This window comes from Morone saxatilis, unplaced genomic scaffold (assembly GCF_004916995.1).
Source record: "Morone saxatilis isolate NCDOM2014 unplaced genomic scaffold, NCSU_SB_2.0 Contig15, whole genome shotgun sequence".
In the NCBI taxonomy this organism is placed as follows: Eukaryota; Metazoa; Chordata; class Actinopteri; family Moronidae; genus Morone; species Morone saxatilis.
The window spans coordinates 14,707,510-14,730,635 of NW_023339707.1; the positions used below are offsets into that span (position 1 = coordinate 14,707,510).

General features: G+C 41.2%; 1 protein-coding gene across 1 annotated transcript in view; it reads left to right on the forward strand.

The window, feature by feature from the left end:
• The window catches only part of cacna2d3a (calcium channel, voltage-dependent, alpha 2/delta subunit 3a), a 107,933-nt gene that overhangs the window by 12,476 nt on the left and 72,331 nt on the right, over positions 1-23,126 (forward strand). The window contains exons 3-4 of the mRNA XM_035656128.1: positions 7,904-8,020; positions 20,657-20,716. Coding sequence (XP_035512021.1) covers positions 7,904-8,020; positions 20,657-20,716 — 177 coding nt within the window. The remainder of the gene's footprint in view (positions 1-7,903; positions 8,021-20,656; positions 20,717-23,126) is intronic.

Consider the following 23,126-nt stretch of genomic DNA (forward strand, 5'->3'; position numbering starts at 1 on the left):
AGAGAGTGTGAGAGTGTGTGTGTTTTACAATCCGCGGGGAGTGTCTCTGTGCCACCAGATACGGGACTCAGACCAACATGCTTTTGAGGCAGGGAGGACAAGCGTGAAATTAATTGTTCCACTTCATCTCCGGCCAGCACTCTTCTTTTGAGGGAACAATTTGTCGGCTGGCATACAAGGGAGGGTATGAAAGGAGGAGGGCATAACGATTTGCCGTTCCTGGGAGATCCTGTGATCCAGCAGTGATTTCCTGCTCTGGATTTGGGCTGACGCTCGCGTCCCCTGCCCAAGTCACAGCGTTCCACAGGAGGCAGGAATGCAACATCAGTCAAAGTGCAGTTGTTTCAGACAGTCTCTCCCCCGCTCTGTTTTTCCCTTGTTTCTGCACACAGACACGCTCAGTAGTGGCCCAGTGACACTGTGGCAGAAAGCAGAATTAACAACCACGTGATGCCTCCGGGTCCTACCTTTTTTTTTTCATTCCTCACCTCCTCTCTTGTCACTTGTCTCTCCACCCCTGCTCCCCTCCTCCTCCCCGAGCCATGTTGGCTGTAATTACAAACATGGCTTTGGGGAATCAGTGGCCCTTTTATATGAAATGATGACACTGCAAGACGTTTGTCCTCCTGAACATGTTTTAGGAGAATACATTCTCTCACACTGCAGGCACAAGGATGTAGCTTGCATTAATGAACTCATACAAGCACCTGAAAGCATACACACACAGAAAGTGCACTTCATCCAGAGGGATTTGCCATTTGTGGATTTCTGTCCTGAGATTTGGTTAAATAATTCAGCAAAGTCTTATTTTTCAAATATTAAGCATCACATCTTATATAATATTCTCCACATGTTGGGAAAAGATTAACTTGATATATATATTTGGCTGGAGATGTGTTGACCGTTTCATGTTAGATGTAGTGAAAATATGGTAGCCTATATCTTTGTGGTGACATTTAAATGGGGGGCTGTTTTTGAAAGTAGTAGATGTATCCAGACCTTTTAGTTCAGTAGTAGCAATACCACAATCCAAGTTGTAAGTGAAATCCTTACATATGAAACATATTCCTATTATGATATAGGATATATATCATATATATTAATATTACTGGAATATTGATAATACTTTCATGTAAAAGCGGTTCTAGCTGCTCCTGGTGTCTAATTTTACTACTCACTTATCTTATGTTTTGTATATGTAAAATATTAATATGCAAATTAACCACAAATATAACTGTACCTTTTAAAATAAATGTACTAGTGTAGAAAGTAATTTTTTTCCCCCTCTGAAATGTAGTGTTATAATACCAACTGTTTTTTGTCCTGGCTCCACAATGGTGGAACAAGCTCCTCATTGATATCAGGACAGCAGAAACTCTAGCCATCTTCTGTCACAGACTGAAAACTGATGAATAAATGTTCAAGCAAATGTAGCTAGTTTGGTGTATTTGGATAAAAGTGTACATTGAATGTAATGATGCTGTACAAAAAGGAAATATTCAAATAAAGTACCCACAAAATTGATAATGGTACAATACCGTACAGTGGGATCTTACTGCTGATGGCAAATACATTGCTTTACATTGCTTACTATATTTAATTTAAAGGTGTGTAACATTTAGGAAGATCTATTGGCAGAAATGGAATATAATTTTCATAGTTATGTTTTCATAATTACCTGAACATAGGTATCATTGTGGTTTTGTTACCTTAGAATGAGACGTCTACAGAATGTCTACAGAAACTGCCGGTCGCCTTCCATGGAGTCCGCCATATTGAACTGCCATGTTTCTATAGTAGCCCAAAACGGACAAACCACCGTAGTTCTCATTCCCAGGTCACGAAATACAGATGCGAGTGGTCTTCAGTTAATTGCAGTCTGAAACTTCACCCTTAGATGCCACTAAATCCTACATACTGGTCCTTAAATATGGCACACACACACACACACACACACACACAATTTTGTTCAGTGGATATTGGATTGACTATCCAAACCCCATTTATGGATGGGGAGATAAATGAAAGAAAGAAGGCGATATTTTGAGAAGAGTGTTTTTCTTCCTTTTATTCCGTTTCTTGAAGGAACATTTTTTCACGAGAAAGTTTGTCATGGACACTAGAAACTTAATTGTATCACACGTTTGCTCATTTCATGGGTTTAGTACATCAGAGAGTATGTTAAGTGGTTTTATTGGTCTCTGTCCCTCTGTTGTCTCTCCGCATCTCCTCCAACACACGTGCGCGCACGCACACACACACACACACACACACATTCATTCATTCAGAGGCTTCTTTGAGCCGTGTCTCTTTTGTTCATCAAACCAGACTCATCCATTTGTAGTCAAACAAGTAGGCAGAAGCAGACAAAACAAACAGGGCTGCTTTTTGTGAATGAAAACCAAATAACACAGCTTGAATGAGACAGGATACTGTAGCACACGGACTTGTAATTCACGGTAGTATGCTTGGCTTCTTGGCACTCCTGCCTCTTGTTTTCTGCTGTGAATGTTCAGCTTCATTTAGTAAGCCACAGACACAGGAAACATCTGAGCAACAAACAAAATCAGTAACACTGTTTATATTTTGGCTTTTAGTCATTTACATTTAGGTCACATGCTTCATGATTTAATAGTTAAATATGAATCATGATATGCCCTTTTAACATTCTAACAGTTTACAGTAATTCATACATATGCTGAAAAATATTCAGTAACTAATAAGTGAAGAATCTGATGAGTATAGTTTATTGGTTTGGGTCTGTGCACAGATGTTAAAGGGGCACCATCGTGTGCCAGTTAATGTGTGTGTGTGTGTGTGAGAGAGAGAGAGAGAGATGGGGGGCGGGGGGATTCAAACAGCTGTGAGATTGTGTGAGAGTAGACAGAGGTAAAGTGGGCTCTGGTGACGCGTAAAATGAGATGGGATTTGGGGGATTGGGGTTCAGTCTTAGTGTGAAATGAAGTTTTTCCCCTTCATTAATCACTTTATTATCAAACCCCAAGGAAATGACATACATAGATACAAACACATGCAGTATTATGTCATTCATTCTACCCACTAACACTTCATTATGAGCAACAGACAGACACAAAGTAAACAAGTGCTTATGCACATGTTAGCATGAAAAGTGCCCTCTTCTATAAATACCTTTTGGATCTATACTTGTGGCATGTGTGTGTATATGTGCATGCAAGCTCTCTGTTTCTGTTTCTGTGTGCTAAAGTGCAGCCTGGATATGGGGATTCTAGCCTCTGATTGTTGTCCCACAGTCAGAGCACACTGTGTAGGAGAAAGATTAGCAGCATCAGCTCATTCATGTGATGCGGCACAGCAGAGGGGTGGGGGGAGAGAGGGATTGAGTTACCACAGACCATACAATATGTTTCACCACTGCTTGTCTCGGTCTTCAGCACAGTTGAAACTTCTTCTTTCAGTGGACACACAAGGTAGCCCTAGCCTAGTATATATCTTGATAAGGGATCAGGAAATTTGTGACTGGAGCTTCCCTGCGTCGAAGAGGCCAAGACTGGTTGCACAGGACAGCTTCGAGATGTGACTTTATACTGTATGCAACACACTGAGCCCCACCCTCCAAAGCTACTGTCAAGCACTTAGTGTGGTTAATGACATTATTGTTAGCTAACTGAAAAAGATTAAAAAGCATCCATCAAGTTTGGGCTGAAAACTGTTTGTTAATATCAGACAGTTGTCAGATCCTGTCTGATCACTTGTGTTTGCATTACCACATAGACTCCAATGTAAAGGATTTATACAATGGAGGTGAATGGAATTTTGTTTGTGGTGCTCACAGTGTGGAAACTTTATACATTTAAAGCATTCAACAGCAGCTTGTCATTCCAGTGTGGCTTTCCAGGAGATTGTACAATGCTGTTAAGTTTTGTAAATGTAATATTGTGGTACTTTGAGCATCACAAATTAAAGTTCATTCACCTCAATTGTATTGGGATGGCAGCAGAAATCTCAGAGATTAATATTTTAAAATCTAGGCAAATCAAACCAAACGTTTCTACAAGAGGAAGGTAAGAAAATGTTTGGATTTTTAAAAAATTATTTTAATAAACTGACCCTTAAAGTGAACAACCCATGTTCCCATACTATATCTCAACAGCTATGTTTTTGGAACCATTAGTAATGATGACAAAACAAGACTAATGGGTTGTAAAAAATAGAATAGCTTTTTTGTTGGTTGCGAAACCACATGTTATAGGTAAACAGATATCTCCCTGGTGTAATGAGCAGTACACATACAACTGGTAAGTTTCCAGAAAACAAAACAATTCTTTGGGAAAAGTGAAAGGAAGCAATAGTTTGTGCTCAAAAACAAGGTAGGCCAAAACATGCAATTCATCTAGACTAGACTAGTGGATATGAACAGTTGGTCCAGCCTAAGCATTACATCCCAATACAATCCACCAATACCAAAGCTGAGTCCTAGGATTTGTAAGGTATATCTCAAGGACCAATGGTATTTCATGAGAAAAATTCTTGAAATCTTGAAAATTGTACCAAATCAATTGCATTACATTTATTTGACTGACACATTTATCCAAAGTGACTTAGAAGAAGTCCAGTCAACAATGTGGATACAACAAAAATTGCAAGTACGCATCGTGCTCTAACATCAAATAAGCTGTTTGCGGCGTCCTAAAGTAATGCCCGGTCGAATTTTGGCATCAAACTTGCCATTGAAGACGTTGTAGAGGCTTCTCCCCTGTCCTGGGAAATGGTGGTTCTGGATGTATTGTCAGTTGGCTTTCCTGTGATGATGATATGATGTGAAGAGGATAGCTTCAAGCTAATTAGGCCTGGTCTGCTCTGGTCAGCCTGACTGAACATAGTGCTGCAGACAGCCTGTGGTCAGCTGGAACCTCTCACTGACTACACAAATGCGATCACAAACACATAAACTCTTCGGTTGAGGCTGTGGGCACTCAGTGCTTTCCTTATGCCTCCGTAAAATGTGTAATATCTGTCGGTTCTGGGCCAGTTTCATGGACAAGGATTAAGTGGAGCTTTAGACAAAAATATACTGGTTTCAATAGAAAAGAGAGAACAATTCCTAGCTATGACTACGTCCATGAAGTCAGCCCATTCATTTTTATAATTAGCAAAGGAAGTGGGTGCAGTAGAGAAGAAGAGAGATGAAAGAGGAAAGCAGGAGACACACTAACTAGAGAGAAGAAGAAGCTCTAGAGCCAGAAAATTGAGAAAAATGGACAAATTGGTGAAGAAACCAGTCAAGCCAGTTCAGGTTTGAGCCGCCACTGACCTGTCAGCTTTAACAGCCCACCACCACCAGCCAGGAACCAGGATTGGCTTAAAACCTGGATTTTCTGTCGCTCTAACATACTGCAGTTGTCAGTCAGCCAGTGGGATTATCGCCCTGATTTTCATACGGTTACGGTCGCTGTGATTTGGCTTTTGAGTCATCAGCTAGTCACTTTGATTGGCCACAGAATATTTTACTTGAGGCTGCAATTAATTAGCAGTGGTGTTGGGTGAGGGACAATGGTTTGTTTGAAAAATGTAAAACTTGTGGTTTTGGTAGTTGTCACAGTTCTGATTAAAAATTTAAATAAATCTAAAAGGACATTAAAGTGACTTCCGGTGCACCTTTCCATGGCTTCTTTCTCTCTTTCTTGCTTTCTCTTTCTCTTTCCCTCCTTGTGTCTGATCCAGTCTTTACCATACGCGAAACAGAAGCATTTTTGGATGCTGCACCAGGGCTTTTGAAGAGAATTTTGATACTCCAAACTGTTTTGCCATGACATGCAAATGAAGTTGGCAGAGAAGGCACCACTTTCGGCAGCGCTTTCAAAGACTGTTCATGGGTTATGGCTGTGAACAGAGTGTTGATGCTATGATATGGAGATAAAGATGAAACAGTGAGTGTTTCCCTTTATGAACCTGATTTTATTAGTTCATTTATAAGTCGGACGCTCATCTCCTCAAAAAGTACCTTGATGAATCAGACCCTCTTTCCTCTAATCACTATAATTGCTCTAAAAAAAATCCCCTCTGCCTTAGCTCTTATTTTAATTCTTTTCCAAGCACTTCTCTCTTACATGATCATTCTGGCATCACAGGAATATCGTACCTTCAGGCTCTGGCCCTTGCACTCCTTATAATTGGTTGCTTGTAATGATGAATGTAGTAATCAATGGATTTGACCTTTATCTTTTACCTTGTATAGTATACAAGTCATTCTTACTGTTTAAGTCATAAATTATTAAACTGAATGTGAATTTGGTGATTTGAACCGGCTTTCCTGTACTTGTCCCCACCTGCAGCTCTAGAAATACTGATAGCATTTCACACACCCCCTCTGACCTCCCACTTCAATATTATCTTTCCACGCTCTTTTTCTGTTCATCCATCATCCTATTCTTTGTTCTACCTTAACTTTTCACCTTTAACATTCCTCTGCCTTCTCTGTCTTCCAGTCTTTGGATCTCTTGAATCTGCTTGCACCCACACAGTGTTTGCTCTCCTTATCACACTCTCTCTTCTCTGTCTCTTTTGTTTCCCGTTATCTCCCTATTCCCTCTCTTGTCTTTTTGTCTGTCTGGCTGTGTCTTTGTCTTGGGATGGGAAGTGGAGAAAGCTATGTACCCATAATTCTAACAAGATAACAATCAATGATCAAATTTGGTGTCCCCTCTCAGTGTCCCCTCTTTTTTGTGCTTGATTGTTTTCCACTGAAGGTTTTTTTCTCCAGTGCCATCGCACAATAAACCATCTTGCCTTAATTCTCTCAAGGGACCGAACATTTTGCTCATCCTCTCTGCTTTCACTTGCAACCCTCAGCTACAACCAAAGAATTCACCCATATCAAAAGTTTTGGTATGAAGCAGAAAAATATTCCTCTCTGTTTGGCGATGTCCTGCAGTTTTTCAGATGACTGCCTAAATCCAAAAGCTGCCGCCTGAGTGTCTGATGCTGTCCCCATTCCTCCTCCTACTGTGATCTCTCTCCCCCCCCTCACCCTGCTCTTCATGTGTGTTGCTGTACAGGAGCAGCTAAGAGCATGCGTCTAAGCAGGTTGGCATAACATTAGAGAGGGCATGCTATTTGATATGGCAGTAATCTTCTGTTAAATCCCCCAAGAGTGAAACACAGCCGCCTTCAGCTTTGCACAGATTTCAAAAATGGTTTTCTTTTCTTCTTCTAATTTTTTTTTCTTGTAGAAGTACACCCCTTGCTTAGATCAGCTCTGCATATATATGAGTGTGGTGTGTGTGCGTGTGTGCGTGGCATGTATGGGTGTGGAATTAGTGAGACTTAATGTCACTGTCCCCCGTTAAGGCACTGGTTAAGTTAAGCACCACATTGGTTTCTAGCAGAATAATGTGATTTTGTGGAGCGCAGTTACTGAGGGCAGCGGTGTGTCATCGATGCTTAGTGTGTGGTTGGTAAAACTTGAAGGTGGCTGATAATTCTCTTGGCTGAGCTGATTGGTTTCGTTTATATGTAGATTAGGTTGGGGAAGCGACTCCTACTAAGCTATATTCAACTTCTGAACCACTGATAATGCATTTTTAGTACTTTGTACCATTGCCAATAGCTTTTTAAAACTTACATCCCAAAAAATTTTCCTTTATTTCAGAACTCATTATAAGGTATATTTTTAAGACTTTAAACTCATGACAGTATTTCTTCCGCATCGCCTTGCTTTGCCTAAGAAATATGGTTATTTGTGACATTACTTTACAGTAGATAGCTCACACAGGGACGTGCATGCTATACGCTAATTTATTGTATAGCAAAGTAAAATGTGCCTATTTTCAGAATCACCCTATAAGAATGAAAATACATTGTTTAGGGATTTAACTGCTGCAGTAATTGTAACCTAATAACATGATGTGTGGTTTTCTTTCAGAAATATAAGGAGTTTGAACGGGCAGTGCGAGTGGAGGAGATTGATGGGCTGCAGCTGGTAAAGAGGCTGGCGGAGGACATGGAGGAGATGTTTCACAAGAAAGCCCAGGCAATGAAGGTACTTTATTTAATCTTCATCCATCACACTAAACCTTTTTTGAGTTAAAGGACCAGTGCGTAGGATTTAGTTGCATCTAGTGGTGAAGTTGCGGATTGCATCTAACTGAATACCACTTGCCTCACCCTCCCCTCCAAGCGTGTCGGAGAAACTCGCAAAAAAATGTGATAGGTCCTATAGAGCTACTGTTTGATTTGTCCGTTCTGGGCTACTGTAGAAACATGGAGGAATTATAAATACTATGGTGAAGGCATGACCCACCTTACTCTGCCTCTGATTGACTTATCCTGATATTCTTGTCCTAACCCTGACCAGTGTCAGTTCTCATGCCTAAACCTAACCAACCCATCCAACGTGTGCTAGCCAGCCAGCCTTATGCCTTTACTATAGTGGGATTCATAATTTGGCGAATAGACCTGCTGCCTCTGCAGATAAATGGCCTCTTTTAATGTAAAGAAAATGTAATGATTCTTATTTTCAGGTGATACTGTACACCAATGAAAATATACTTATGAATATTAAATTCAATTTCTGCTGTGTTTTGCCAATAAACCCCCCTACATCTTACACACTAGACCCTTAAGCAAACCATTCGATGTACAAAACAACTCCTATAAAAGCATGAATGAAATGTGAAGAAAGTAAAGGTACTAGTCTCAGCTCAATGAAATCATTTGGTAAAGTATTCATTTCTGACCACTCTGCTCACCCTTTGGGTTGTCTGAAGAGGTGCTGTAGTGTCACATTGCCACAGTGAATCCAGACACCTTTTGCGTTTGCTATGTGTATGTGTGAGAGAGATATGTGAAGGAGTGGGTGCTGTGTGAGGTGACAGACACAGAGAGGCTGTGATCCACCCATTGGTGTCTGTGTCACTTTATTGATCTGCTCTGACCAAACATCAGTATCTACTGTAAGAGGCCACTTTAGGACAAAGCTCTTTGAATGGGTATATTTCTTGTTTTGTTTAATTCTGCGTGTATTTCTGGATGTGTTTTGTCTTTGAAACACAAGTGGATTAGTATCCTATGGAGGACAAGTGTGGTTAAGTTTTAGGTACTTCATACTTTTTCTTAATTCATTTCAGATGGAAATATTGCCTTATGTACTCCACTACATTTGACATTTTATTTGACAGCTACTGTATTGTCAATAGTTATCTTGCAGTATGAGATCTTGCAAAACATGTGATCTGCACTTTAAGTATGCATTTTTATATTTAATTTACATAATAGAACAATAGAACAGCAAAGAATATATCTGTCCATCAGGGTGGAATTTTGTCTTTGGCTCACAGAAACAAGATACAGCATCATTAAAAACAGACAAGCTATTAGTAAAGCAAACACACAGACAAGATCACATTACACATTTAGAAACAATTTATGTCAATGTCTGTGGCTAAGATCTCTAGAGTTAAGAATATTAATGGCACTTAGGACGAATGATTTCTTAAATACATTTGTAGTTGCCAGGGGGACTCTATAGCGCCTCCCCAAGCTCAAAGGCTCAGACTGGCTGAAGAGAGGATGGGAGCTATCTGCCAGGATGCTCCTGACTTTCTTTCTTGTTCTTTCCGTAAAAAAATGTAGTCAAAGGCTTTTGGGGGTTTCCAATCGTTTTGCTTACCATTGACACAGTCCTAGAACGTTTATTCTTATATGTATAGTTTAAGTACCAGGCAGAGAGGTGAAAAGTTAAAACATCTCAACGTCTCTTAAAAATATACTTAGAGTCTCTGAGACTGTGAGTCTCATTTATTCTGCACAATGGGAACTTTTAATTGTGATACTTTAAATTTAGTTAATTATACTTGTGTACTTTCACTGGAACGCAGGACTTTGACTCATGACGCACATGATCACATTTGTCCATATCAGTATGTGAGCATGTCTGCCTGTCTATGGTTATGTGTTTTTGTGTGTCAGTGCTGTAACAGGTGCAGTTCAGGATGTGTCCATGGTGCACTGCCTCTCTGGCTGCAGCTCTAGCTCCAGGTGATAGATCCTATCAGGACAACATGGTGCTGTTAACAGAAATTGGATTTCTCTCTGAGAGTCTGGTCCAAGGATACAAGCTAAAAAGAAAAGCGAAAGGATGGAGAGAGAGGGCCACAGATGGTGACAAACCATTACTATGCTTTAGCTTTGCTTGTGCATTTGTTATTATTCTTGTGCATGATACCTTTTCCTGCTGCTTTGAAAGCATTCGCATTTCCACCTGTCTACATGCTCAACAGTCTTCACCAAGCACATAGAAAAGATGTAGAAGTATTTCATGCTAATATGAGTCATCTGGCATTTCAAAAATATGACTCCTAGTCTTATACAATGATTGCTGGCATGAAAGCAAGGTTATAATTGAATATTGTTACTGGTTATGTTATTTACTCCTGCAATAGGAAATTACAGAAGGGGGGGGCTTAATCAGTTTTCTAATAATAATGACCATTGTTGTTGGATTACAGCGCTGCCGCATCCTTTCAAAATCAGTATTTACTGTATTTAACTTACGTAACTAAGCTTTTCGTTACAGAGAGACATGTCTTGTCAACCGATTTCAACTGTCTGATAAACTTACATGCTGACAAGAGTCATTTTATTGAGCTGTGAGATAAGACGTATTGAATCTTGTGACATAGTTGTCTGTGTGCACCATCTCCTTGAGAGTGCGATAAACCCCTGGAGATACGAGGACTTGGTTAGCTAATGGCTTCTCTAAAGCCGCCTGCCCAGATGCTGGATGCCTGATAATTGTACATCTCAGGGGGTTGTATGTGCCAGTGTGTCTTCATATGTGTGTGGAGTAAGGGTTGATGAGAAGATGAGAGGGAATACTGGTCACTGGGGTGATAGAATAGCGCTTTAGCAAAGACAAATGAAAGTCATGGCAGGAACAGGAAAAATAAATCCTATAGGAGAGAAATTTGAGGAAATGTGGAGGAGTGAAAAGAAATTCTCCATGCTTACGTCCATGGAGAATAAAACCCGCTTCAGCTGCCATCATGAGTCCACTTCACCTCAACCTTTCTCGTTTTCAACGCTGACAGTTTTGCTTTGTGATGAAATGTTAGTGTCCATGAGTCCCTTTCCCTCTTCTTCTCCATCTTTCTCCAATTTCTCTCGGCTTTTATTACCCAAACTCTCATCTGTCTGGCCTAGTGTGCAGTCCTGCAGCTGTCCTTAAGCATCCCTTGCTCCTTTGTCTGTCTCTCCCCTCTCGACTCCGCCTCTTCCCATCTCTCTGCTTTTTTGCTAAAGTATATGTGGCGCTTCAGCGATTCAATTTCCGTGTCGGTGCCTTCCCCTGTCCATCAACATGGTTTTATCTAACCGTCTCCACGTCGATTCCCCCTCTTTATCACTCGCCGCCACCTGCTGTGAGACAGACATTTCTGCTGCTGTAAAGGGTGCACATGTAAATATGTGTGTATGCTAGTTGATTTAAGTGTGTTTAGGTGAGACAATGTTTGTGCTTTCATTTTTGTGTGTTAAGATAATGGGTTTGATTGAGGGAAAGGGAAATTATATGGTAGAGAATATGTTTATGTTCATAGTATTTAAGCTTCCTGCAGGTTTTGGGTGTGGTATTGTGTGTGGGTGTGTGTGTAAAGAGGATTGAGTAAGTGTGTGTAATTGCATTTAGAATTGGTGTTTGATTGTATTCGTGTCTCCATCCCCTCTCCCTTATCATCTCCACATTATTGTGCACAGCCTCCTCTGTCTGACAGAAAAGGAAACTTTAGGCAAGAGCAGTTGTGGCTTTTAGTTGCTTCAGCCAATTTAATTGCAACTCCGCTATTATAGATAAGATAAAAAAGGCAAATCAAACATTGTTTCAAAGTAAACGTGCTCGCAAAGGTTGCTGCACGTGTCTGTTCTCATTTGTAGCTTGTGTGTGTGTGTGTGCCATCAAACTATCGTATGTGTATTTGTGATTTTATTCGTGGGCATATTAGCTCACCATTGTTACTTTTTAATTGCTCTTACCTTCATCAGTTCCCGAGTTGGTGGGATATTATCATTGTCTAGCAGACAGCAGCTCCTCTCCTTTCTTTTCCTCTCCTCTCGTCTCCTCTTTCTATCTCTTCTGAAAAAAAAAGCTTGTCTGCTGGCTGGAAACGGTGGCAACAGCAGACGGTTAAAGAAACAGCGAGCATGTTGTTATCAAAGTTGAAAGGCGTGGAGCTATTGTAATGCCCTCTTTGAAGTCAAGCACGGCTGTGTTTCATGTGACAAATGCACTTCAAAGCAGAGTGGATGCGTTGCTGCTAGGGCTGTTTCTCCTGTAATGGCATTCGGTCTCTGCATGCTCTGTACCTGCTGATATCATTTACCTGTGGCAGCTACGCCTCTGTAGTCCTCAACATGATTACCAGTGTAGAGTAGAGGAAGTCTGCATGGGTGTATGTTAAAAATAAAAGGTACACACAGGACTTTAAATGAAATTTCTCTGCCAGCAAAAACCTCCCATTAACTTTCATTTTCATTTGCTGACATGCACAGTGAATTTCAAACACAAATTTAGCATTTTTAACAACTTGTCCTCTGCAGGAGTTGATTTAAATTAAGATCAAAATTTAGTGGAAAATTCTGTTTTTTTACAACTTTGGTCTTATTTTTACAGTTTTGGCTGTCATTTCTGTTGGTAATGATATCATTCCAATGTAATTGCTGAGCACAAGACAACATTGCTTAAAAGAAGTCTGACAGAACACCAGCAAACAGACAATCAAACCTCATGGTTAGCCAAATTTACAAACAAAGAGAAATATGGGGAGAATTAAGACAAATGGTGAAACCCATCACAGACTACTTTCCAGTTTCAAGTTCGGCCTAAACTACAAAAATAAGACCCACGTTTAAGTAAACCATAGCCAAATTTCCATCCAAATGTAATGCAGATTTGAACCAAAGTGCCAGTTAATGTGCATTTTAATCCATTGCTTTTATGCAAATATTTTGAGTTGGGCTCATCCAGATAATTAGTTAGTGGTGCTAAGTCGGCCGCCATTACACCATCGCAGAAGAGGGTGCAGCAAGGTGACATAATTAAAAGAGGTCCAGTCAAACCATGTAGATAACAGGATAGAAATATAGCATTTATGTTTGTTTTATGTGTTAAATTAAGGAGTGTTACTGCCTACCCATCAGTACAACGATCAACGATCTGATATATTCACCCACATCCAAGTGGATACTTCAGTGGGTGTGGGTGCAAAGATTGAAAATCCACACAAAAAAGATGATTGTAACCAATATAATTTTTCAAACTTTTGTTTCACATGAACTTCTCTTTAATAAAAAATGGGGAAAACAGAACAACCCATTTGTTGATCACTTACTGCAGACATATGAAAGCACATCTGTTAGTGTGTAGTTCTAAAAGGGCTTATAATTGTGTGGTCTGGCCCTGCAGTCTTCTCCTGCCCTTTCCTCCTGTCTGCTCTCCTCACTGACATACCACACTGTCACGCTGAGCTCAAAGCACTGCTCCCCTCATTTCCCTCATTTCATTAACTGTCCTCAGTCTCAGATCATTGCCACGTCTGTGTGTGTCTGTCTGTGCATGAGTATCTGTTAAGAGTGATGGCTACTAATGACAAGGCAGAGACAGCCAGTGGATGTCAGGACAGCAGCAGTCTCTTCCTTCCCCTTCTCTCTGGTTGTTTTTCTGTCACCAAGAAATCAAAGAGATGGAATTGTTTTCTAGAATGATGAAATGGGGATATGGGCAGGAAGGATGGGAAAGGTAAATGTCAAGAAAAACGATTATTCAAAAGTTCAGTCTGAGCATGAAATAAAAGTGAAGAAAGTGTAAAGCAAGTGACAGTATGAGACATAGGAGAGAGGAATGGCAGTGCTGGGTTAAGCACTTCATATTCCCTTTCAGTCAGCAGAACTGCTGAAAACTTGAAACTAATTGATTATTGGGACTTGATGTTTCAAAGACCACTACTCCCCTCCTTCCCTCCCTCCATCTTTGCCTCTCTCTTTCACTTTCCCTTTGTATCTGTCTCTCCACCATGCTCTGTCTACTTGGCTTGTATCCAATATAAATGTGCAAAACAGAGGAAGCAAAGTGTCACAGAGCACTTTAACATTTTGTTGATGCTGCAACTCTTCCCTGGCTGGTTTGACAATATTAATTGCTGTCCCCAATGCTATTGATGGACTGACCCCAGCCAATCCCGCTCAGATCAGCTCAGCCCTCAATGGATCAGGCCTCTGGCAGAACTGAGACCCATAGGACCTGCCCTGATCCAGTAGGCCAAGGCTTAGTTAGCATTTATTTTTACAACCGAGGAAGTTATTCAAGTGCATTAGCTTATTACATGTATATACTTTATTTGTGTATGGTCACACCTGCAGACATGTTAAAGGTACAAACATATTTAGCTGTGAGAAGAAGTATCAAAGCTATTGACTACACATGCAGGCAGAGCTGATAAATGGAGCTGATCTGATTCATTTGGGGCGCTGTTGATAAGTTGTTTATTAAATAGCAACTGTGCTATTTTTAGGGAGAAATGTTCAGATGTCCTCAACAAATTGTAACGCCAAAAGATGATTATATGGGGAAAAAGTAAAGTTTGAATCCAAACTACAAATGCATGCTGAACCAACAGCACGCAGCACCACTGGGAATGTTTTTTTGTCTATTTAGAACTGCAGTCTGGTTCTTGGTTACCTCGGGAGAACATTCAGATTCAGGCCACTGCCCTCCCCTCCCCTTGGTGGAGCGAATGTGCCGAGGCAGGGCTTAATGTACTGCTTAAAAAAAGTCCAAGACTTCCGCTACCAGTCAATAATGTATGTGACCCCTGTCCACCCCTCCTCTGCTTCTCTGACAGCAGTTGTTATAGCTCAGCTATATATGACAGCTTTTGCTAACTTTCAGGGCTTTAGTGTTGCATTCATAATGGATAGGAATTTGTTAAGGTCAGTGGCTTCAACCGTCGGGAACCGTACCGCACAGCAAGTACAGCGCAAGAACAATAGGCCAATCAAGTTGACAGCTAAATGAGGGGGATCATTTATGAACTTTTGAAAGTGTAAACAAGCTGAATCCTTTGTCAGGCAAATCATAATCACAGGATGTCAGATAATGAAAGGGGGTAGATGAGTGCAAATGTCAGAGAAATGGACTGGGCAGGAGAAAGGGGGCGGGTGGAAAAATGATGAAATATGAACGGAAATTGTGTTTAATTGAGGGGGAAGAGATTGCAAGGGAACTGGGGCAAAATTAGGAAAGTAATATTTTGTTCAGGTTCAGAAAAGTTGGTTGTAAACCGGTCAGAACCAAAGACAGGGACACACAAACACACATACATTTCAATGCATTTCTTCTGTACCTCAGACATTTCTTTCTGTTAGGACATCATACCAATTTCTTCCTCATAGGCATGGTTTTCTGTGTTAATATACATCACCTCAGCTAACCTGACAGCTTCAGAGTATCACAGGGAGCACTGGAAAAGCAACAGGGGCTAGATGTGAACTTGTTAACACAACACATTGCTTCTTGTGGTTTGATTTAGGACAAAAACAAATCGACAAATAAAATGAGCCTGGGGGAATTAAGAGAAAATGGAGCCTGACCTGGACGAGACCAGTCAGGTTGGGCCTAATCAGGTTTGTGCCGAGAATCAAAGCTCTGTAGTGAAGACGGAGACCAGCAGAAACACATCAGGGATCTGTAATCAGGTAGAGATGCCAGACTCTTCTTCTAGCGCTAACAAATCTAATCCAGTCACCACGGCAAGTCTTGTTAGCTCTGTGTGTTCAGCTTTTACCCTGTCAGCTACAGTGAAGGCTTGTAAATGTGTGCGTTTGTGCATGAGCCTGTGTGTCTGTTTTTGGGGAGACAACAGGGCCTGCCTCTCTGACTGTGTCAGTTTAATTATTGCTGTCATCTCGTACAGAGCCCGAGCCTCGGCAGAATGACTTGAGCAAAAAAAAGAAGTAATTTCCTCTCTCTTTTTAAAACTGCATCATACACTTTGGCAGGACCACCTATTGACAAAGAAACATGGCAGGCTCATTTGAATATATGCGAGACACACGCAAACACACGCAGACATGCAGCTCACACATTAGTGTACGCCCACAGCAACACAACATGCACACAAAGACAAACACACCACCTGGAGTGTTCATTCTCGTGATATGCCGGAATTGAAATTCACAGGAGTGAGTAGTACCTACTTATCTCTAATCTGTTTTTCCAATTGAAAAACTCCCTGCTACTATGCAAGTTATTTTTACCCTAGAGCTTTAACTCCCATCTTCCTGCATGGTAAGTTACACTACATGAATGATATGCCAGAATAGATTATCCGCATGTGGGAATCAAGTGTTTAAATGTTCAGCAGGGTGCAGCAGAGATTAAATTATTGTTGGCCATGTATGATTACGATGTAATGTTGTGTAATTTTTTACACGTTTTTTTTTAATTAAAGGCGGTTATTTTTGTTTTTCCTATCTACACATATGGCAGATTAACAGACTTTCAGTCATAGGTGAGAGAAATTATACATTTCACAGGCCATCTTACAACTGCATATTGATAGATACACAAACACACATGCCGTACATACATGTACTCAAATTCAATTTCAGATTACAGAGTTCATCACACACACACTGACATAATTGCATACTCTCACATACAATGATTGACATTTGCAAAAGCGGCTGCGAGATAGAATAGGTCAAAGGGCTAATATCTTAACACGTGTCAACTGAGAAAAACATTAACACTCAAGCATGCACACGCAAATACACACCATCACCCACTCACAAATGCTGAAAAGTGTGTTTCTATCGACGCTGCTTTCATAGGCAGCGTCTGACATTTCGCTGGGAGTGTGAGGCTAAGCATTCAGACCTTTAGAGAATGTTATTCTCTCATTCCTCTCTCATCCTCCCTTTATACCACCATCCTTATCTTTGTTTGTTCCTAGAGCATGCTTTTGTTGTGGATTTTCAGCAGAAGGACCTGCCGGAGATTTTGCCTCTCCATGCCCGGATGCACACACAGATATATACACAGGAATAAGAGTTTCTTGTTTGATTTCAAAGAAGATCTGAAGATGTCCAGGCAAGAGAGGACACAGAGGCATCCACTGTGTCTTCTGCTGTTCTCCATCAGACCAGGAAGGAAGCAGAACAAACATGAATCAATAGCCGAAAGGAACCCAGAACAGAATGATATGCAACGATATGCAGTGGCCAGGTGTGTTGCTATGGTGAAGGAAATGATTGGCCAGGCTCTAGATTACAGTGTTCACTTCCCAAAACAGCCTGCCTGCACACACAGCAGCAGCACAACACACACACAACCTCACACATGGCTCAGCTGAAATAAGCCGGCTGATTGCAGTAGTTTTACGGGTAAAGCCATTTGAATGGAAATGCGAAATGGAAGTGCATTACCAAAACTCATAGACACCAGGACCAGCTGTGAATGAGAGAAATTACTTGCTATGAGAACATACCATGCGCATCACAGTTGGAAGTAGAAAGAAGTGCTTGTGTGTGTGTGTGTGTGTGGTGTGGTGTGTGGTGTGTGTGTGGGCTCGCTCGCTCGCTGGGCGGTAGTGGTGGCGTACGTTTTTTCTTTTCGGCAGCGCCCGGGCCGCTTGGGTGGCCAGTGTGCCGTGTTGTGTGTGTGTGTGTGTGTTGTCTTGATCGTGAGAGAACGATCCCTAGTCGAAGATCACAGCATCCTCCTCCATGGCCCCAAAACCTCGCTTATTCATTCAGAGTCTCTTCACTTCACCTTTAGCCTGTGTTGAAATGCCGGCTGTTTTTTGACTAGAGTGTTCTTAAACTGTTGGCCATTATTAATTTTAATCGCTCAACTATAACTTTCTTAATTATTCTCAATTTATACTGATTATACAAGATTTCAGCGCAGAGTTATATACAAACACACACACACACACACACACACACATCAACGCCTCAACCTCAACTCACACAGCATCACACAACGACAGCGCCCCTCTGTCACACACGTCAAGCCACCATTCAGGTCGCTCTCGGGCCGTACTATACTCTATGCATTAAACCATCTCTGCTTCCATAAGAATTCTCATATCCCGTGGTGGACCCTGTATCTAAGCTCTCAGGTGTAAAATGCAACGGTGTGAGTTATCATAATAAACTACTCTCACTCCTAGCTACGTGTTCACTGGCAACAGGATAAGCTGGACTGAGCGCGCCAAACGTGGTGTTGTTGTAATAGGGTTGTACGAGACCACCGGGCCGTATTTCCTACCTGCTGTAACGCTCTAGGCAATTTTTATGTGGCGCTTAACAGAAGATTGAGCCTCTCTCGCGCGCGCAGTGTGTGGCGTCGCCTCAGACAGTGGCCGTTCAAGACTGTTTGTTTTACTCCGGTGGTATATGGCCCCTGACTCGAGTGTGTGCCCGTGCCAAAGACATAATAATATGTACAGCCAAAACTACCATACTATGAAACCCGCATCCTACACCTCGCTCTCGCCAGTTAGAAGTGCAGTGGGGTCACTTAAACCCAGTCCCACCCCTATTGGTCGCTGGTCCCCCTGCGGTCTGGTAACACATTAATCTCTCTACCGACAATGTAACGTCACCGACACACCACCAACCTGCTCCTCCTTAGTGCTACGCCCTAATTGCTTCTAGAACATGTACAACCGAGCCCTGGACATAGACGACGCCTTACAGCTGGATAAATAGCAAGTCCTGTAAATGACGCTTATACCCCCTTTAAATGGGACCGAATAGCTGCTTGGCAGCGCAGGCCGTTGGATGCCTTTTCTGCCATAGCAACTCCAAACAAACCGCATCGTGGAACCTGGTTTGTAAAGAAATAATACAGTACAGAATAATATCTGTATGAGTGCATACGTGTAACTAATATGGATTTGGGATACAGACAGGGGCGTAGGACAGTGCCGTGGTGTCCAAGCTAGGAGCGGATAACCAACCCAGAAGAATAAGATATTATCTGTATGTTTCTGTGTGGAATAATGGTACAGGCTGTGAACCAAAACGCATGCCATTGCTGAATAGTAACTATGTGGCTGTTTTCGTCAATTAGTGGGAAATGTTGCTTTTCGCTGCTGTTCTGGTTCAGTCGGTGTCAGGGCTGCACTCTATAATTGGGTGAAATGAATATGTTTGGATTTTGGACTTGTGGTAGTTTATTTCTTCCTATTTTCCAGACATTTATTAAAATAATCGATTAATTTGTTGATGTCAGAAGTCTATAGGTTTATTATTTGAGAAAATCATGACACATTTTATAGAGAAATAACCCCTAAAGTCAATCCACACTTAACTAACTTCTTTATCCTCTCTCACACTATGCACCATACATTTGGGTTTGCACACAAAACACACACTTGAGACTGTCATTAATAAAATTATTAATATCAAATAATGAATTAGACATTTGATAACCAAGCTACTTGAATTTGAGATGACGCTCTCACAAAGCAAAGAATCACACAGTTCAAACATAAACTGTTATCACTGGCTCGAAGGTCCTCGGCGATTTCTGTCGAACAAGAAATATACCATAACTTGACACATAGATAATACTTTCTCTCTGGCTGGTTTTGGCACTGCACAAAAGATGCAAAGTCATACAGAGCATATGGGGACCCTTTACTTTAAAATAACGAACACACATCAAGTGAGTAATGTTTCCAATGCACCTTATATCTTTATCTGAGAAATGATAGGACAAACTCGCATCTGGATGACTCTGCTTAATAGTCAATAAAGAGGAGACGTGACGAGATAGAGAGCGAGGAGAGGAGAAGCTGAGGAGAGACTGGACTGAGAGAGAGGATACTTGATGCAAAGGCACACGGGTGCCGATACCCGCATTCACCCTACAGGCACACACAGGCAAGTAATACTGGTGAGCAGCAAGGGAGGTGCGCGGAAGTGATAAAAAAATGTCTGTGTTGTGTCTGTTGTGTGTGATGGTGTGTGCTAAGTGTGTGTGACCACACAGACTTGCACTTACTGCACAGAGACTGCGCAGCATCACGGTTGCCGCTCGTGTGTGTGTCGTGAGAGAAGAAGATAGTGTGTAATGAACTGTCGAGTCGATAGGTACCTCGTGTGTATGTGGGAGGTCTGTATAAGAGTGTGATTTACTGGTTCGCGCCTTGTTGGATTTATTGGTTGGGCATCAAAGGCTAGACGCAGTTAGGCGCACTGGTGCAGTACGGACGGGTATGAGCAAGTGATAGAAAGTCGCGAATTACGTATCGCGGGGGACGACTCACCAGTCTCTCTATACCTCTATGCCTCAACCAAATTTATAGATGCTCATGTTTCAACAAGACCAATATGGTCCTCAATGATGCAAGTCTGCTTAATCTGTGTCTTACTGTGCAACGCCCCATGTGTGTGTGTGTCGTGTGTGTGTGTGTGTGTGTCCTGAGGGGTTGTACAGAAGTGTTGCTCTAGTGCTAAGGAGTACTTCTAAAGCCCATTGTAAAGCTACTTTCTGCATGGATGTTTCTCTGCCTATTATTTTTTGCCCAGCCTAATCAATTCACTTTTGTACTAAAACTATTACATATCTCCGTCCCATTTCCTTCCTCCCTTCTTCTCTCTCCTCCTCTAGAGACTAGTAGAGGCGGCAGAGGAAGCCCACCTACAGCACGAGGAGGATCCAAACCTACAGGTATGTGTATATATGTGCTCTGGATCTACATTCTGAACACACAAACATTACTGCAGTCAACGTGTTCACTACCTGTTCTTGTAAGCTCATTAATGAAATCATGCTGAAAATAATTTATCCGCTTCTGAGATTGAGCGTCAGTGAGAGAAAAGGCCCAGCATATGACAAGGGCCTCTGTAAACACATCAGGGGAGAAACAGGGAGAAAAGGCATTAGAAGTCTTGTTCTGTTGTCTGTTTCGCTTGACTAGGCTTAACAGTCTCCTTTAAAAGGGTGTGTTAGTCCACATCTCTCTATAATCATTTTGTCAGCATATGTCTCGGCCTGCCACTGTCACACTGTCAGGTATTCACAGTCCCACAGGAGCAGACGTCCTGAAAAATATGCATACAAAACGAAATTCTATTGATGTAAGTGTTTTTTTTTTGTTTTTTTAAGGATTTAAGGATTGGGGTAATCACATCATTAATACTAGATGTTGGCGTTCACTAGTTTTTGCCCACATCTTTCTTCTATATTAGTAGCTAAAGGCAGAAATTGAAGAGGCAAAGGTTGACAGCAGCCAGTGTTTCATAGTGCTGTTACGAGTCATCTTTTGTTGATATGAGTTGCTTTAAACAGACATTGACAACTTGCTTACACTGAAACTTCCACTTTACAACCTTGGTGTTACAGATGCCTAAACATACATGTTAGTAATGTAAGTCCTACCCTCACCTGAACCCAAATGGAAATATGTTATAAATATATAAATATTTAAATGTAAACTTGAGCTCACTCAAAATGTTCATGTGTGTCAGGTCATTTTGGACTCCGGTTGGGATAAAACCTTTACTCCACCCCATCAGATGAGGTGGATATTTAAGGGGAAACCCTCGGGTATTGTAGTTGAAATCTTTTGTCTCAATAGTACAAATATACCACTCAATTTAAGGCATCATAATTGCGCGTACAGATACACAATAGTAGCAACTAAAGATTGAAATTATACGTGGGAAGCATCTTCTATATTTTGTCAGAGGTGAAGCAATTAATCCTCATGTTTTTATGCCAGAAGTTACTCTGTGACAAACACGTCCTGAGTTTGAAACATAAATCGTGAATTATTTATGGTATTATATCACTGTCGTATTCCTATTCAAAACCTCAACAAATTTTAAACTATTCCCTGGGAGTTCCACCCTCAGTTCTGCAAACTTGGGCAAATACATTCAGCTAATCATATCTGCATACACACCCCCAAACCCAGCCTCTGCTCGCATGGTTCTGCCTCAAATCCATTTGAGCAGCTTTAATTTTTAGAGTGCAGCTTTATTTATTGTGTGTGTGTATGTGTGTGTGTGTGTGTATGAGCCAGAGAGAGAGAGAGAGAGAGAGAGCACTTGAGATGTTTTGAGTTCGCTGCGCATCGTGCACATCTCGGAGCAGAGTTTATTAAAGTAGGAGGAGCGACAGCAGAAACTTGAGTTTTAAAGAGGAAATATGATGCTAAGCCGACTTGGGAGTATTTGCTGCTAAACTACTTATAAAGTCTGTGGCGTGTGTGTTATGTGTGCCTGTGTCTCTCCCTGTGGCGGTGAGTATGTGTTTACTCTGTCAGCTCTTTAAGGCATTACAGTGAATGGCCTGAGGTTTGTTGCCGTCATGGGCCATTAAGGAGGATCAATTACTAAATTGAACCACTGACTGCTGTCCAGCTCTGAATCTTCCACTCGTAGGGCCCCTGTCCTTTCTTCTTCTTCTTCTTCTTCTTTTTCTCTCTTTCTTCTTCTTCTTCTTCTTCTTCTTCTTGTCACCTGGCCTGATTGTCTATCGTATGCTCTGCAATTTCCTCGTGCTCTTGCTTATATGAATGGGGAAAATCTCGGCCTGTTTGAACGGGACTACGGGATTCCTGTAACACTAACGATGCTTCAAAGAGGAGCAGGACTTGGCATGCGTGGGTCTATTTATTTGGGGTTTATAATTTTTATTATTTAACATAGATAACTGGTGAAAATTAATTGGCAACTTTTTAATGATAAAATGAATTGTTCAACACATTTTTAAGCAGAAACCACAAACATTCTTTGTTTCCAGCTTTGATAATGTGGGGACAGCTTTTTTCAGTTGTTATGTCATTGTAAATTGAATATTTTTTTGACAGCTGAAGATGCCACTCTGGGCCTGGGAATATTTGATGTTTTTTTTTCACAATTTTCTGACATTTTTAAGATCAAACAATGAATCACTGAGAAAATAATTGGCAGATTATTTGATGAAGAAAATAATCATTAGTTACATGCCTGTAGAAAACACAACATGGTGAGATTTAGTGCCCCTAAGAATCAGCAAGTGCTTCCATCAAAATTCACAGTTTTGCACTTAAAGGTTCAGTGTGCAGGATTTAGTCATATCCAGCTGTGTAATT